This window comes from Amblyomma americanum, chromosome 1, assembly GCF_052857255.1.
Source record: "Amblyomma americanum isolate KBUSLIRL-KWMA chromosome 1, ASM5285725v1, whole genome shotgun sequence".
NCBI classification, from domain to species: domain Eukaryota; kingdom Metazoa; phylum Arthropoda; class Arachnida; order Ixodida; family Ixodidae; genus Amblyomma; species Amblyomma americanum.
The window spans coordinates 334,213,304-334,227,666 of record NC_135497.1 but is presented as its reverse complement, the minus strand read 5'-3'; the positions used below and the strand labels follow the sequence as shown (position 1 = coordinate 334,227,666).

The 14,363-nt window shown below is 47.9% G+C and overlaps 1 protein-coding gene across 1 annotated transcript; it reads left to right on the top strand.

Annotated features, from left to right (window-relative positions):
• The first annotated feature begins 858 nt into the window (after positions 1–858).
• Positions 859–10,281, top strand: LOC144121056 (protein argonaute-4-like). Its single transcript, XM_077653987.1, has 5 exons — positions 859–1,144; positions 1,250–1,400; positions 1,611–2,247; positions 8,761–8,922; positions 10,141–10,281. The coding sequence occupies exons 1-5, from the start codon at positions 859–861 to the stop codon at positions 10,279–10,281; spliced, it is 1,377 nt and encodes a 458-aa protein (XP_077510113.1).
• Positions 10,282–14,363: the final 4,082 nt, after the last annotated feature.

Below are 14,363 nucleotides of genomic sequence, written 5' to 3'. Positions count from 1 at the left end.
TCCTTTATTTTGCAATTGTCCCGATCGTCCCTGTAATAGGTGCTCAAGATGGCACAAGGCTCTGAAATACCTTCCGAGGAAAGTACAGGGTCGGTCAAAAGTTCTCAGGCCATAGGGTCTGTTTTTGAGCTGCATAATCAGGCAGACATGGCACCCCCAAATGCTCAAAATATCCGTAGAGGGCGGAAGAAGTATTGTTCTATACTCTGCGAACCCTGATAGCTTTATTGGCATCTTAAATGCAACGATATGCCGATTAAAAAAGCAAACCCTGTGGTCCCTGAACTTTTGATCACCCCTGTACATAACCTCGCTCAACCACTACGTTTTCTCGCCACAAACACCTGAACCAAATATTTCTACATTGAGCACAGAACCCACAATCCCGAGCGAAGGTTGGCGAGCTCTTTCCAGTGACTTTTTCACGCCTGCGCATTTCTCCGCCTCGCTCTCGTGCATATTTCTGTTCAGATCTGTCTGTCCGTTAGATTCAGGAAATCCCCCCCCCCCACTCACACACACTGGGGGAATCCCCGAATGGGTCGGCAGCCGGCGGTGAGGCCGAGTGGGTAGGGCTAGCTGAAGACCGCCGACCTGTGAGCAAGAAACGAGTGACGAAAGGAGACGGAAAGGCTCGAAGACGCTGAAATTTAAATTTTGACTACAGATAAATTCGCTTGCACAAAACATTTAAAACATTCTCACTGATATTCATGAAGTGCCGTCCTTTAACGGGCTCGCTACAGCACAAGGAATGCAGGAGGCTTTTCCCGTTAAGAATCACCGGAACCGGTCCTGCACTGTAGTGTAGTCGAAGACCATTCGGCCAAACTTATGTGATGCTCAACACACGAGACAATGCGTGTGTGCATACTTGTTTGTGCCGTGCTCTCATTATCACCAATCACGTCGCAGGAGCTCGGGCGAACTGTGCCCTCTCACTTTCCGCGGCGGCCCGCCCACGGCCAGCTGGGCCGGCCCATCCAACTTATTGCCAACCACTTCAGCATTGAGATACCCACCGGCAGCGTCTACCACTATGTCGTCGGCATCTTCTCGGAGACTGCCAAGGAGACCAAGGTTCCTGAGCAAAAAGTATTGATTCATCAGCACGAAGATCAACAGGATAGTCATCGAGCTCCTAGTAAATAAGTACCGGCAAGACCTGGCAAACTGCATCCTGCTTTCGATGGCCGTAAGAACCTGTACACGCGCCGCCAGCTCAACTTCCGCGAGCGGACATTCACAGTGGACCTTGAGGAAGACCATAGAATCCAGAAGATCATCATCAAGATCCAGTACGCGGTTACCGTGAACCTGGACGCCCTGCATGGCGTCTTCCAAAACCGCGTAAACAATGTGCCCCAGGAAGTCATCCAGGCCATCGACATCGTCTTGAGGCACGGCCCCTCGATCAAGCTGGCGCTGGTTGGACGCTCGTTCTTCAGACCGCCGGGACCCAACGAGCACAATGACCTCGGAGGAGACCGGGAGGTGTGGCTTGGCTACTACACGAGTGTTCTACCCGCCCAATGGAAGCCCATGCTTGACGTCGACATGTCAGCAACAGCATTCTACGAGTCACTTCCACTGGTCGACTTCATGTGCAGGTTCTTCAGCGACAGCCGGTGTGTGAGGACGCCCGCGGACCGGTCATTGCACGATAACCAGTACGTGCGGCTCAATAGAGAGCTCGAGGGACTCCGCGTAAAACTGAAGCACCTTCCGTACCCGCGCAAGTACAAAGTGGTCAAGATCACGAGGGAAGCTGCGAAGGACGTCTGTTTTGAATCAGAAGGTAGTCAGACATCTGTCGCCGACTATTTCCAGAGCCGCTACAGGCGCTTGTCGTACCCGAACTTGCCTTGCGTGCAGGGTGGCAGCCCGTCGCATCCGGTCTACATTCCTCTGGATGTGTGCGAGCTGGCCGTAGGCCAGCACTGTCGGAAGAAGCTCGACGAGAATCAGACCACCGAGATGATCAAGCGCACGGCGAAGTCGCCAGCCAAGCGCTTCCAGGAGATTCGTCAGTCTGTGCGCGACTTGGTCAGCAGCATGGACGAGTACCTGCGAGAGTTCGGCGTCAAGATCAACACCGAACCTACTCAGGTTATGGGCAGAATGCTCGACCCGCCGTCTCTGGATTTTGAGAACAACACCATGTGCAAGCCGCGCTACGGTACGTGGGAACTCCGAGGGCAGCGCTTCTACAAGGCGATGTCCATGACACAGTGGATTGTTCACAACGTGAGCCGCTTCGCGCAGAAGGACTGCCTGGACAACTTCATCAAGATGCTGATCCGCATCGGCCAAGAACTGGGCATGCGCATTGCGCCGCCGCTTGCGGTCATCACGTTCGACACAAACCGCAAGGCCATGCGGACCGTGCTCACGGAGCAGCGCAAGCAGCACCCACAGTTGGAGATGGTTGTGGCTGTGATCACAAAGGCCACAAACTACGCTGAGATCAAGCAGGTGGCAGAGACTGAGCTCTCCCTGCGCACACAATGCATCTTGGACAACAACGTGGTCCAAAAGTGCAACGCAGCGCTCATGCAAAACCTGTGCCAAAAGATCAACGCCAAGATGGGCGGCATCAACAATAGTCTCCTGATGCAGGAGAAGCCGAAGCTATTCCATAGGCCCGTGATCGTCATCGGAGAAGACGTGTCGCACCCTTCGCCTGGAGACAAGGTCAGGCCATCCATCGCCGCGTGCGTCGGAAGCTTAGACTTTGTACCGTCCAAGTTTCACGCCACCATTCGGATACAGATTGAAGACTCCGAGGATAAGGCGCGTGTGGAAATCGTCAAAAACCTGAAGGACATGATCAATGAATTGCTATTGGCTTCCACCGCACCATCTGGCACAAGTCCGAGCGGATCGTCTTCTACAGGGACGGAGTGAGCGAGGGGCAGCTCTTGGAAGTCCGTAACCGTGAGGTAAGCAACTGCACCTACTACTATACTGTGCCCAATAAACGCTCATCTTGTTAAGACAGCTTTGCCCGCTTTCAATGTCGCTAGTGTCATTACAAACCTTTGTCGTTTGAGAAGCAGGCTAGCTGTGCATGCATGTAACGGTGCCGAATAGATCTCCACAGCGCTAAAATTTCAGGATATCGAGGACATACATTTCTGGAGACGTCTTGTCGGTATTAGTGTACGCCAGCTTCATCTTTTCTCTTCAAAAGGTTGTTAACATCCAAGACTGAGGCCTGTGGTTCGGTTTTGTGCTTACACGCTCCGCGTCTCACCCGTTTTACACACAGACGATTTTAACGGCAGTGCAATTGACCGTCCGTTGAACTGAACGACAGTTAGAGATGTTGTACCCGTGCTACAAGGTCAAATTTAATGTCATTAATTACTTTCTAGATCTGGTTTTAACGCCATTGGCGCACCCGCCGCGGTGGCTCAGTGGTTAGGGCGCTCGACTACTGATCCGAAGCTCCCGTTTTCGAACCCGACCGCGGCGGCCGCGTTTTTATGGAGGAAAAACGCGAAGGCGCCCGTGTGCTGTGCGATGTCAGTGCACGTTAAAGATCCCCAGGTGGTCGAAATTATTCCGGAGCCCTCCACTACGGCACCTCTTCTTCCTTTCTTCTTTCACTCCCTCCTTTATCCCTTCCCTTACGGCGCGGTTCAGGTGTCCAACGATATATGAGACAGATACTGCGCCATTTCCTTTCCCCCCCAAAAAACAATTATAACGTCATTGGCGCGGTGCCACATGCTCGATTTAATGGCATTAGACAGACTAACTGCCGTTTGCGGCCTACTGAGTTCGCCACAACTCATTCGCCCGAGCACTGTATACTCTTGGTTCCCCCATTGCGCATGCAGAAAAACGTGCAACTTTTTGGTGAGAAGTTACTATCCAGTGGCTAATGGTTTATTCATAAAGAGCATCATTTTTAGCAGCAATTCTGACGTACTCTTAGCCTGTGGGCTGGCGCGCGAGTTCTACTTTTTCGACTTGTCAAGCAAGAACAGTGGCATATTTTACAAATTAATGTGTTTACATTATATTTGGGCATAGCCGAGCTAAGCCCTGCCGGTTTTTTTTACTTCCTTGAAGGTGTTATCGTCACTGTGATTTATTTATTTATTTGCAGATACCTTACAGACCTCCGGAGAGGCAATGTGCAAGAGGGGATCAAATACAGAAGTTTGTGCAAACTAGCTTTGAAATAAAAAAAAACAGTGATAGTACAGAAAATCACGCATAAAGAACAAGTCAGTTCAGTTAAGATATTGCAAGACAAGAACCCTACATCTGCGCACCCCCGCCGCGCAGATCCCATCGCATCAGTCACCCTCTTCAAGTTTTGCGCCCACGTGCCCGTACCACTGTTTTCTCTAATTCATTTTTTTGCCGAGTAGCAGGTGACTGGAACGGCCTTCCCCACGATATCGCTGCCATCACCTGCCCTGGAACATTCATGACTGCATTGAACACCTGTACTTCATAAAAACCCACCCCTTATGTAACACCCAGCAAGGGGTCTTTAAGGAAAATAAAGTGATGTGATGTGATGTGACATTGCTGAGGTATTGGCTCATGAACACTGTTTATATTCAGGGGATTTTTTGTAGCGAGAGCTACACTGGCTGAGGTTGAGCAGTTTCGCATGGCTCCTGGAGAGCCGTGCTGCGCATGCGCGAGGAGCAGTGACGTCACCCGGCACACAGTTGGCGCGCCGGAGCCGCTGCCACCGCGCGCGCCTCGCCGGTCCGCGCATTCCAGAGGAGTGATACGCACTGGGGCCGGCGCGTGCCCAGCTGTGCGCCTCCGCTGCGCAGTAGCCAAGTCTGACGCAGCGCCGGAGCCGCTTGATAGCGCCTCTAATTTTGTGCGCATGCGCAGAGGTATCTGTGGCGGTTACATATAGCGGGGCTTTTGGCATGGTGGTATAGCCGTGGAGAAGGAGTGTGAAATTGCTGCGCAGCGGCAATTGATGCTCAGCGGCTCAGCGTAGCTCACGCTACGTATATCTGGGCATAGCCGAGCTAAGCCCTGCCGGTTTTTTTTACTTCCTTGAATGTGTTATCGTCACTGTGATTTATTTATTTATTTATTTGCAGATACCTTACAGACCTCCGGAGAGGCAATGTGCAAGAGGGGATCAAATACAGAAGTTTGTGCAAACTAGGTTTGAAATAAAAAAAAACATAGTGACAGTACAGAAAATCACGCATAAAGAACAAGTCAGTTCAGTTAAGATATCGCAATTCACAAAAAGCGATAAAAGTAAAAAAAAAAATAACTCTGCGTCATGGAACAAAAAAAGGGGAAATTCGCAAAGAGTTATACAAAAGCAAAAGAAGACATATCAGGCATACACAAGGAAAGCTGCGCATCATCAGAACCTAAGAGGCAATAGTCTCAAGCAGCTGAAAACGAAGTTACATGAATCTTGAGTATATAAGTGACGTGCTAAGCGTTATCAACGAAGTGCTTGAGTAGATTTTCGCCAAAGGTGTCATGATTAAGCTTCAGGGCGATGCAGTCCGGATGATCGTTCTAGCGGGAGTGACGAGAAGTTGAAAGAATGTGTGTTGCCATAATTGCGGGCATAGCTATAGTTATCATGCAATATATGTTATAAGTAGAAGGGATGTTGTAAATGTGCTGGCAGTGAATCAGTGGCATGGACGTATTTGGGAAAATAGATAAAAGGGCAATCTCGCGACGAATTTGCAACGGGTGGATCGAAAGTTTGATATTTAGTTGGGTTACACCTGACTGATAATTGTAATTTTGCGAAATGAAACGACAAGCCCTATTCTGGACAGCTACCAACTTCTCTCTCAGATATTTCTGATGAGGTGACCAGATGGATGAAGCGTACTCTAGCTGCGGTGTGACAAAAGTAATGTAGGCTTGTTCACACACGTGAGGGGTAGTGCTTTGCAGGTTACGGTGAATGAAAACTAGTGACCGGGAAGCATTAGCGAAAGTGATGGTTATGTGCTCAGCCCAAGAAAAGTTTGGTGAAATATGGACGCCTAGATGCTTATACTGCGTAGTCCGAGCCAATGTATCGTTATTATTGTGGTAAGGAATATGCGAATTGACTGATTTTTGGCTGAAAGAAATTATCTTACACTTAGAAATGTTTAAAGTCATTAGCCACGTTTTACACCAGTCGTCAATGCGATCGAGGTCACTTTGAAGTGCAAGGTGGTCATTAGTACTTTTTATTGGTCGATAAATAATGCAGTTGTCAGCAAATATGCGTATCCAAGATGAGATGTTTACTGGCAGCTCATTAATGTAAATTAAAAAGAATAATGTACCGAGGACGCTTCTTTGCGGCACGCCCGATGTAACGTCGGAGTAACGTCGGCGAGAGGACAGGAGTAATTGTTAACAACGGTGAACTGCTGGCATTTACAAAGAAAATTACGTACCCATGTCAGAGTTAAAGAATTTAATTTGAGCGCACAAAGCTTAGATATTAGTCGGCAATGTGCTACCCGACCAAATGCTTTGGCAAAGTCCAAAAAGGTGCAAGTGGTTAGTTTTCGTGCGAGGGTTTGTTGCCACTTTTGAAAACCGATACAACCTTTCCTATTTTCCAACCGGTGGAAAGCTCACCTGTAGATATTGACTGCTTAAAGATATGAAGTAAGATGATGCTGGATACAGAAGTATTTTTTAATACTTTTGAATTCATTTCATCAACACCAGAGGAAAAGGATACTAGGTTGTTTATCAGGTGTACTAAGCCATCAAGTGTAATGTCAACCGGTGCCATGTAGGGGTAATCTAAATCTTGTACATAGCGGATGTTAGAATTAACTTCTTGGGTGAAAACATATGCGTAAAACTAGTTAAATGCTTTATTACAGTCAGCATCGGAGTAGGGGTGCTGTGAACGTCATGTGTTGATATATCATTACTGACACTATTCTCCCGTATTGTTTTGAAGGATTTGCTCGAATTATTCTTAAGTAGCGCAGGATGGGCTTTTGAAAAATATTTATTTTTTTCTTCACAAAGGGCGGAACAATACAGTTTTAGGTAGGTTTTATATTTACCCCGCGCGCACGGCGTACATTCGTGCTTTGCATATTTGTACAATCGTTTTTTCTTATTTCTCATGTGTTGATGCTTTCTTATACAGCAAGGGTTAGATTTATGATTTCATAGCGTGATAAGTGGGACCTGTTTGGCTACAAGTTCGGCCAGCTTGTCTCTAAATTGAACTCGCGGTTTCAGTGCACGTTAAAGATCCCCAGGTGGTCGAAATTATTCCGGAGCCCTCCACTACGGCACCTCTTCTTCCTTTCTTCTTTCACTCCCTCCTTTATCCCTTCCCTTACAGCGCGGTTAAGGTGTCCAACGATATACGAGACAGATACTGCGCCATTTCCTCTCCCCCAAAACCAATTATTATTATTATTATTATCTTCTACTGACCTGTTTTGAAATGAGGGCATTAGGATATTATCAGAAAACATTTGAAGTTCGTCAATTATTCGATTGTAATCTCTTCTGTTAAAGTCGCATATCTGTGATGTCAATACATCTGTCCATAAATGTCATTAAATCTGGACGTGTAGCGCCAGCTCCGAAAATAATGGCATAGGCAAACTTAAGGCTACAAAAATCTGCGGTTATTTCTAGTGCGCATGTGGCACGGGTAATAAAAGGCAGCGCCACCTGCTGTTGAGATCTCAGCTCAGTAGGGGGTCGCAGTTAGACCAATCTACTGACCCGCTGCATCGGCCGAGTCGGCGGCATTTCCGGCTGCCACAACTTGCTATCCTGGCTAATGTAAGTACAACTTCCATTATAGTCGGATACAACTCAAGAACCAAGCGGCTTTTCCCCCTGAAAGGACTCTCTTCCAGCCAGCGGCATAGACCAATTCTCATGAGCCTGCTAGAGTAACCATGTAGGAAGTGGCAGATGAAAGGGGATAGATAGTCTCCCCCTCAAAGGAGAGACTAATGTCACGATTGTCATTGTCACCGCGCTCCCTGCATTGTCAAGCTTGCAGGTTCGTGAGAATCAGCCGACGCCATTGGCTGGAAGAGGATCCCTTTACGGGGAAAAGCGACTTCGTTCTTGAGTTGTATCCGACTATATGCGAATTAGTGTAGCCAGAAAAAAAAATATCGCGATGTGGCATTAGGAAAACAACGGCTGAGCGGTGCAGCATGACGTGCCTCTACTGAAGTTTCTTGGCTCTGTGTGGTTGTGTACTAGCGGCATACTCAAAGGGCCAAGCTTGCACAGAAATTTTAGTTGAGTGAAGTCAAGTAGGGAATCAATGTTAAAGTTACGTATAAACCGACCACGTGATCCAGAATGTGAACAGCGTGATCTCAGTTTAGCGGAGTGTGCCGTGTAACTGCAGCGACTGTTATTCATTTTAGCGTGAGTGGAAAAGGCTTCACTTCCGTTGAACTGAACGGTAGCTGAAACTGCTCGTTTAACCATGCAGAGTATTACTCATAGCAGCATTGCTAAAAGAAAACGCTGCTCTTCGCCGTATAGTTGTTCTCAAACGAGAATTTTATAAGATAGGACGGCATAGTTCGTGAAGGTCAAAAGTGTTTGGTTTACATTCTGAACCAAGTGTGTGTATATATATATATATATATATATATATATATATATATATATATATATATATATATATATATATATATATATATATATATATATATATATATATATCGTGATTATTCGAATGGCCTTTAAACCCTGACCAAGTTTTTTTGTTTCCGCTCTCGAATATCTCAGGTGAGCGCCATCCGACTGGCGTGTTCGGAAATGTCTCCCACCGAGACCTACGAACCACCGCTGACGTTCATCGTGGTCCAGAAGCGACACCACACGAGGTTCATGCCCGCCAACGACAGCGACGGGGTGGGCAAGTTCCGCAACGTTCCTCCCGGCACGACCGTAGACTCGGTGGTCACGCACCCGCTGGACTTCGACTTTTTCCTCTGCAGCCACTTCGGCATCCAGGTAGGCGACCTCTTCTCCGCTCTTGTTGCTATTGTGAGCGGGAACAAATGGTCTGCAGTGTTTTCGTTTATGAATTTGCGGAGGAAATAGTTCGGGCGCCGGCGTCGCCACAGTTGCTTCGCGTCGTTAGTGCATTAAAAATACCAGGAGCGCCAGCGGTGGACGCCTTCCAAAGCTTGAGAAAAAGGAACCATGGCCTCCGAGATTACCCTCGAGCGAGACAATGACGGAAGCTTTCCACATCACGTTGAGGCCACCAGGAGCGCTGTGACTGACTGCGACGTCATTGTTCGACCTTGAGGAAGCGGTAAAGGAAGTTGCGCACGGGGGGCCTCTAGGGCCAGTGCGGAATGATGCTGTCATGCGGATGTGGTCATTAGTTTTTCTTTTCGGCGTGGCGTCTACTGAGACAATGAGTGCGTAGGGTTTGGTGAAAAGAGAAGCGCTTGATGTTCGGCTGGGCCTGGTTGCTCGTACGTTAAAGCGGGATGCGGCTTTGAAGTCTCAAATAACGGCCAAAAAATGGATTTTTTTTTAAATAGTCGTGTTGGCTTGTATGCCTCATTTTCAATGCTGTCCCGAAGTCGGGACAGCGACATAGATGACGATGACCGGCCAATGCGCTGATGACAGCCAGCAAGGAAATAATAGTTATTCACGGTATTTATGGGCGCCAGGGGATCTAAGGCCAAATAAAGACAGAAACATGTTTTGCATGCAGCATTAGGAGCAAGGCGAGCGCGTGCTGTTCTCATAGGCATTGCCGGTTTTTTCTACATTGCGTTTAAACACTCTCCTTCCCCCGCAATGTGTTCTGATAAAATAAGCGTATTAAAACCGCATACACCACGCCACATCACATCGTACCAAAAGCAGGACCACACCGCACCGCCACATACCACAATACGACGCGACCCAACCCCCACGGCACTCGTAATCTGCGCATGTGAATAAATGTACCCCTCGGCGTACCCGCAGGGCACCAGTCGGCCGGCCCACTACTATATCGTGTGGGATGACTCCCAGTTCAGCGCGGACGATCTGCAGAAGCTCAGCTTCTACCTGTGCCACACATACTCCCGGTGTGCAAGGAGCGTGAGCATCCCGGCCCCTGTGTACCACGCGCACCTGGCCGCCTTCCGCGCAAAACAGCACATCGCCAGCAAGCTGGAGACGTGCGGCGTTGTCAGCGAGTCGTCTGGGGGCTGCGGGGACGCAGTGTTGACTACTGCCGAATACGTGGAGGCCGTCAAGATGCTGCAGGAACTACAGGCCTCCATGTACTTCGTGTAATGGAGGAGATTCTCCGTTGCCCCTGCATTCCGGTTACGGTGAGCCTGGAGGCGTACCACTGACGTCATACCCAACAGTTCTGGAGAAAAGCATTTTTGAACGAGAAAGTGTTTAAAGGCCTTTGCAGGGAGGGCATAGGGTATAGATAGGGTATTATGAGTGCAGTTTTCTTCATATATTGTGAGACAATTTCGTAGCTGCATAAGAATGCGATCCAACTTTAGAAAGCCGCATCATTCGCGACGTTCAAATCCATAGCCGTTAGCTGGTTGTCGAGCCTCGCGGGCGTCCCTTTGCAATAGAGAGAGGTAGAATTCCATTAAATTAAAGCTAATTTTAGCTGGCATGCTACACTCTAAACACGAATATACGCCCATATGGGAGTAAAAAAGAAAGTAAGCTGCCCTTTATCGTACAGGGCAGCTTTCCCCCTTTTTACACCTTTCTGTTTATAGTATACTCTGCGTGGGGAAAGGAATTGGGGCAGAAAGTCGCAAAGGGAGAAGCGCAAGAAATGTCGTTATAGAAGTAAAAGAAAAAAACAATAAGACCAAGGCATAAAAGGGTAAATAATTTGGGCTGATGTGCATACCGCTACAAGTAACGCTACAAGATAATAAATGGTGAAGTGCAGTGTGTCCTACAAAGGGGCTGACAGTGTTCACTTTATGAATAGTGCATAATGGTGAGAGCTTGAATTCATAGCGATGAGTTGTTTTCTATTTGCCTATTTAGAGGACATTGGCCTTCTGGACCCGAAGCATAGATCTTGGAGTCCGTTCTCTAAGATCGCTGTCGTGCCACTAGTCACTGTTTCCAACACTCTCTATAGATACCAATGTGATGAACATGGAGATCAAAAACTGTTCCTTGCGATCGAAAACAATCGCAAACAATCGGAAACAATGATAAAAGGCCTTTATTTTCTTGCAAGAAATACATCATCAGTTTATTTCAGTTGTAGCTGCGCGAGCCTGCTATAAGCAATTACTAATTGGTGGTCTTCGTTGTAAGAGGCTCGGACTGCCTTTGATAAAAATTCGACGAAACAATTTTCAGGTAGGCGTAAGTCTGCCAAGCCGCCACTAACCCTAACTAGTTTTCTTGCAGGCTGGCAAGATCAAGGATTTTCTCCTTGCGGTTTGACATGCGCTTGCCGACGAGTGCGGGCGCCAAGCGTTGTTGTTTTTGTGCCTTGAAATTGATTCAGTTCCAATAAAAAAAAATTTGGCCACAAAAAGTTGGCCGCTACCTGTGGTTTCCTTGTTTTTCAGTCACCGGCGCTTGCATTGGCTACTGTTGGCCGAGGCCAGTATGTTCTACTACAACACATGCTAAAAAACTGGTAGGGTTTTAAAACGTAGTTAAACCAAGTAGACGTGCGAAAGCATGTTTTTAGCTTGATCGGGTCATGGCTTTTGCTTTGCGGGGTAGTCGGCAAGTCTGGCGACGATATACTTTCTCCTTGCTAAAATAGTGGTAGGGTTTTAACGTAGATAACCCGAGCAGACGTGCTAAACCGAGTAGACCTGCGAAAGCACGTGTTTATTCTGGTTGGCTCATGGTTTTGCCTTGTTGGGTAGTCGGCACATTTGACGACGATATACTCCCTGCTAAAAACGTTGTAGGGTTTTAACGTAGCTAACCCGAGTAGACGTGCTAAACCGAGTTGACCTGCGAAAGCATGTGCTTATCCTGGTTGGCTCATGGTTCTGCCTTGCTGGGTAGTTGGCGCGTTTGACGACGATATACTCCCTGCTAAAAAAGTTGTAGGGTTTTAACATAGCTAACCCGAGTAGACGTGCTAAACCGAGTAGACCTGCGAAAGCATGCGCTTATCCTGGTTGGCTCATGGTATTGCTTTGCTGGGTAGCCGGCACGTTTGACGACGATATACTCCCTGCTAAAAAGTTGTAGGATTTTAACGTAGCTAACCCGAGTAGACGTGCTAAACCAAGTAGACCTGCGAAAGCATGTGCTTATCCAGGTTGGCTCATGGTTCTGCCTTGCTGGGTAGTTGGCGCGTTTGACGACGATATACTCCCTGCTAAAAAAGTTGTAGGGTTTTAACATAGCTAACCCGAGTAGACGTGCTAAACCGAGTAGACCTGCGAAAGCATGTGCTTATCCTGGTTGGCTCATGGTTCTGCCTTGCTGGGTAGTTGGCGCGTTTGACGACGATATACTCCCTGCTAAAAAAGTTGTAGGGTTTTAACGTAGCTAACCCGAGTAGACGTGCTAAACCGAGTAGACCTGCGAAAGCATGTGCTTATCCTGGTTGGCTCATGGTTCTGCCTTGCTGGGTAGTTGGCGCGTTTGACGACGATATACTCCCTGCTAAAAAAGTTGTAGGGTTTTAACATAGCTAACCCGAGTAGACGTGCTAAACCGAGTAGACCTGCGAAAGCATGCGCTTATCCTGGTTGGCTCATGGTATTGCTTTGCTGGGTAGCCGGCACGTTTGACGACGATATACTCCCTGCTAAAAAGTTGTAGGGTTTTAACGTAGCTAACCCGAGTAGACGTGCTAAACCGAGTAGACCTGCGAAAGCATGTGCTTATCCAGGTTGGCTCATGGTTCTGCCTTGCTGGGTAGTTGGCGCGTTTGACGACGATATACTCCCTGCTAAAAAGTTGTAGGGTTTTAACATAGCTAACCCGAGTAGACGTGCTAAACCGAGTAGACCTGCGAAAGCATGTGCTTATCCTGGTTGGCTCATGGTTCTGCCTTGCTGGGTAGTTGGCGCGTTTGACGACGATATACTCCCTGCTAAAAAAGTAGTAGGGTTTTAACGTAGCTAACCCGAGTAGACGTGCTAAACCGACTAGACCTTCGAAAGCATGTGCTTATCCTTGTTGGCTCATGGTTCTGCCTTGCTGGGTAGTTGGCGCGTTTGACGACGATATACTCCCTGCTAAAAAAGTTGTAGGGTTTTAACATAGCTAACCCGAGTAGACGTGCTAAACCGAGTAGACCTGCGAAAGCATGTGCTTATCCAGGTTGGCTCATGGTTCTGCCTTGCTGGGTAGTTGGCGCGTTTGACGACGATATACTCCCTGCTAAAAAAGTTGTAGGGTTTTAACATAGCTAACCCGAGTAGACGTGCTAAACCGAGTAGACCTGCGAAAGCATGTGCTTATCCTGGTTGGCTCATGGTTCTGCCTTGCTGGGTAGTTGGCGCGTTTGACGACGATATACTCCCTGCTAAAAAAGTTGTAGGGTTTTAACGTAGCTAACCCGAGTAGACGTGCTAAACCGAGTAGACCTGCGAAAGCATGTGCTTATCCTGGTTGGCTCATGGTTCTGCCTTGCTGGGTAGTTGGCGCGTTTGACGACGATATACTCCCTGCTAAAAAAGTTGTAGGGTTTTAACATAGCTAACCCGAGTAGACGTGCTAAACCGAGTAGACCTGCGAAAGCATGCGCTTATCCTGGTTGGCTCATGGTATTGCTTTGCTGGGTAGCCGGCACGTTTCACGACGATATACTCCCTGCTAAAAAGTTGTAGGGTTTTAACGTAGCTAACCCGAGTAGACGTGCTAAACCGAGTAGACCTGCGAAAGCATGTGCTTATCCAGGTTGGCTCATGGTTCTGCCTTGCTGGGTAGTTGGCGCGTTTGACGACGATATACTCCCTGCTAAAAAAGTTGTAGGGTTTTAACATAGCTAACCCGAGTAGACGTGCTAAACCGAGTAGACCTGCGAAAGCATGTGCTTATCCTGGTTGGCTCATGGTTCTGCCTTGCTGGGTAGTTGGCGCGTTTGACGACGATATACTCCCTGCTAAAAAAGTTGTAGGGTTTTAACGTAGCTAACCCGAGTAGACGTGCTAAACCGACTAGACCTTCGAAAGCATGTGCTTATCCTTGTTGGCTCATGGTTCTGCCTTGCTGGGTAGTTGGCGCGTTTGACGACGATATACTCCCTGCTAAAAAAGTTGTAGGGTTTTAACGTAGCTAACCCGAGTAGACGTGCTAAACCGAGTAGACCTGCGAAAGCATGTGCTTATCCAGGTTGGCTCATGGTTCTGCCTTGCTGGGTAGTTGGCGCGTTTGACGACGATATACTCCCTGCTAAAAAA

Coding starts and splice junctions, on each gene's coding strand:
- LOC144121056 (XM_077653987.1), top strand. CDS start 859: ATGCGTGTGTGCATACTTGTTTGTGCCGTGCTCTCATTATCACCAATC. Junction 1,145..1,249: donor GGATAGTCATCGAGCTCCTA/GTAAATAAGTAC, acceptor GGACATTCACAG/TGGACCTTGAGGAAGACCAT. Junction 8,923..10,140: donor ACGTTCCTCCCGGCACGACC/GTAGACTCGGTG, acceptor CGCGCAAAACAG/CACATCGCCAGCAAGCTGGA.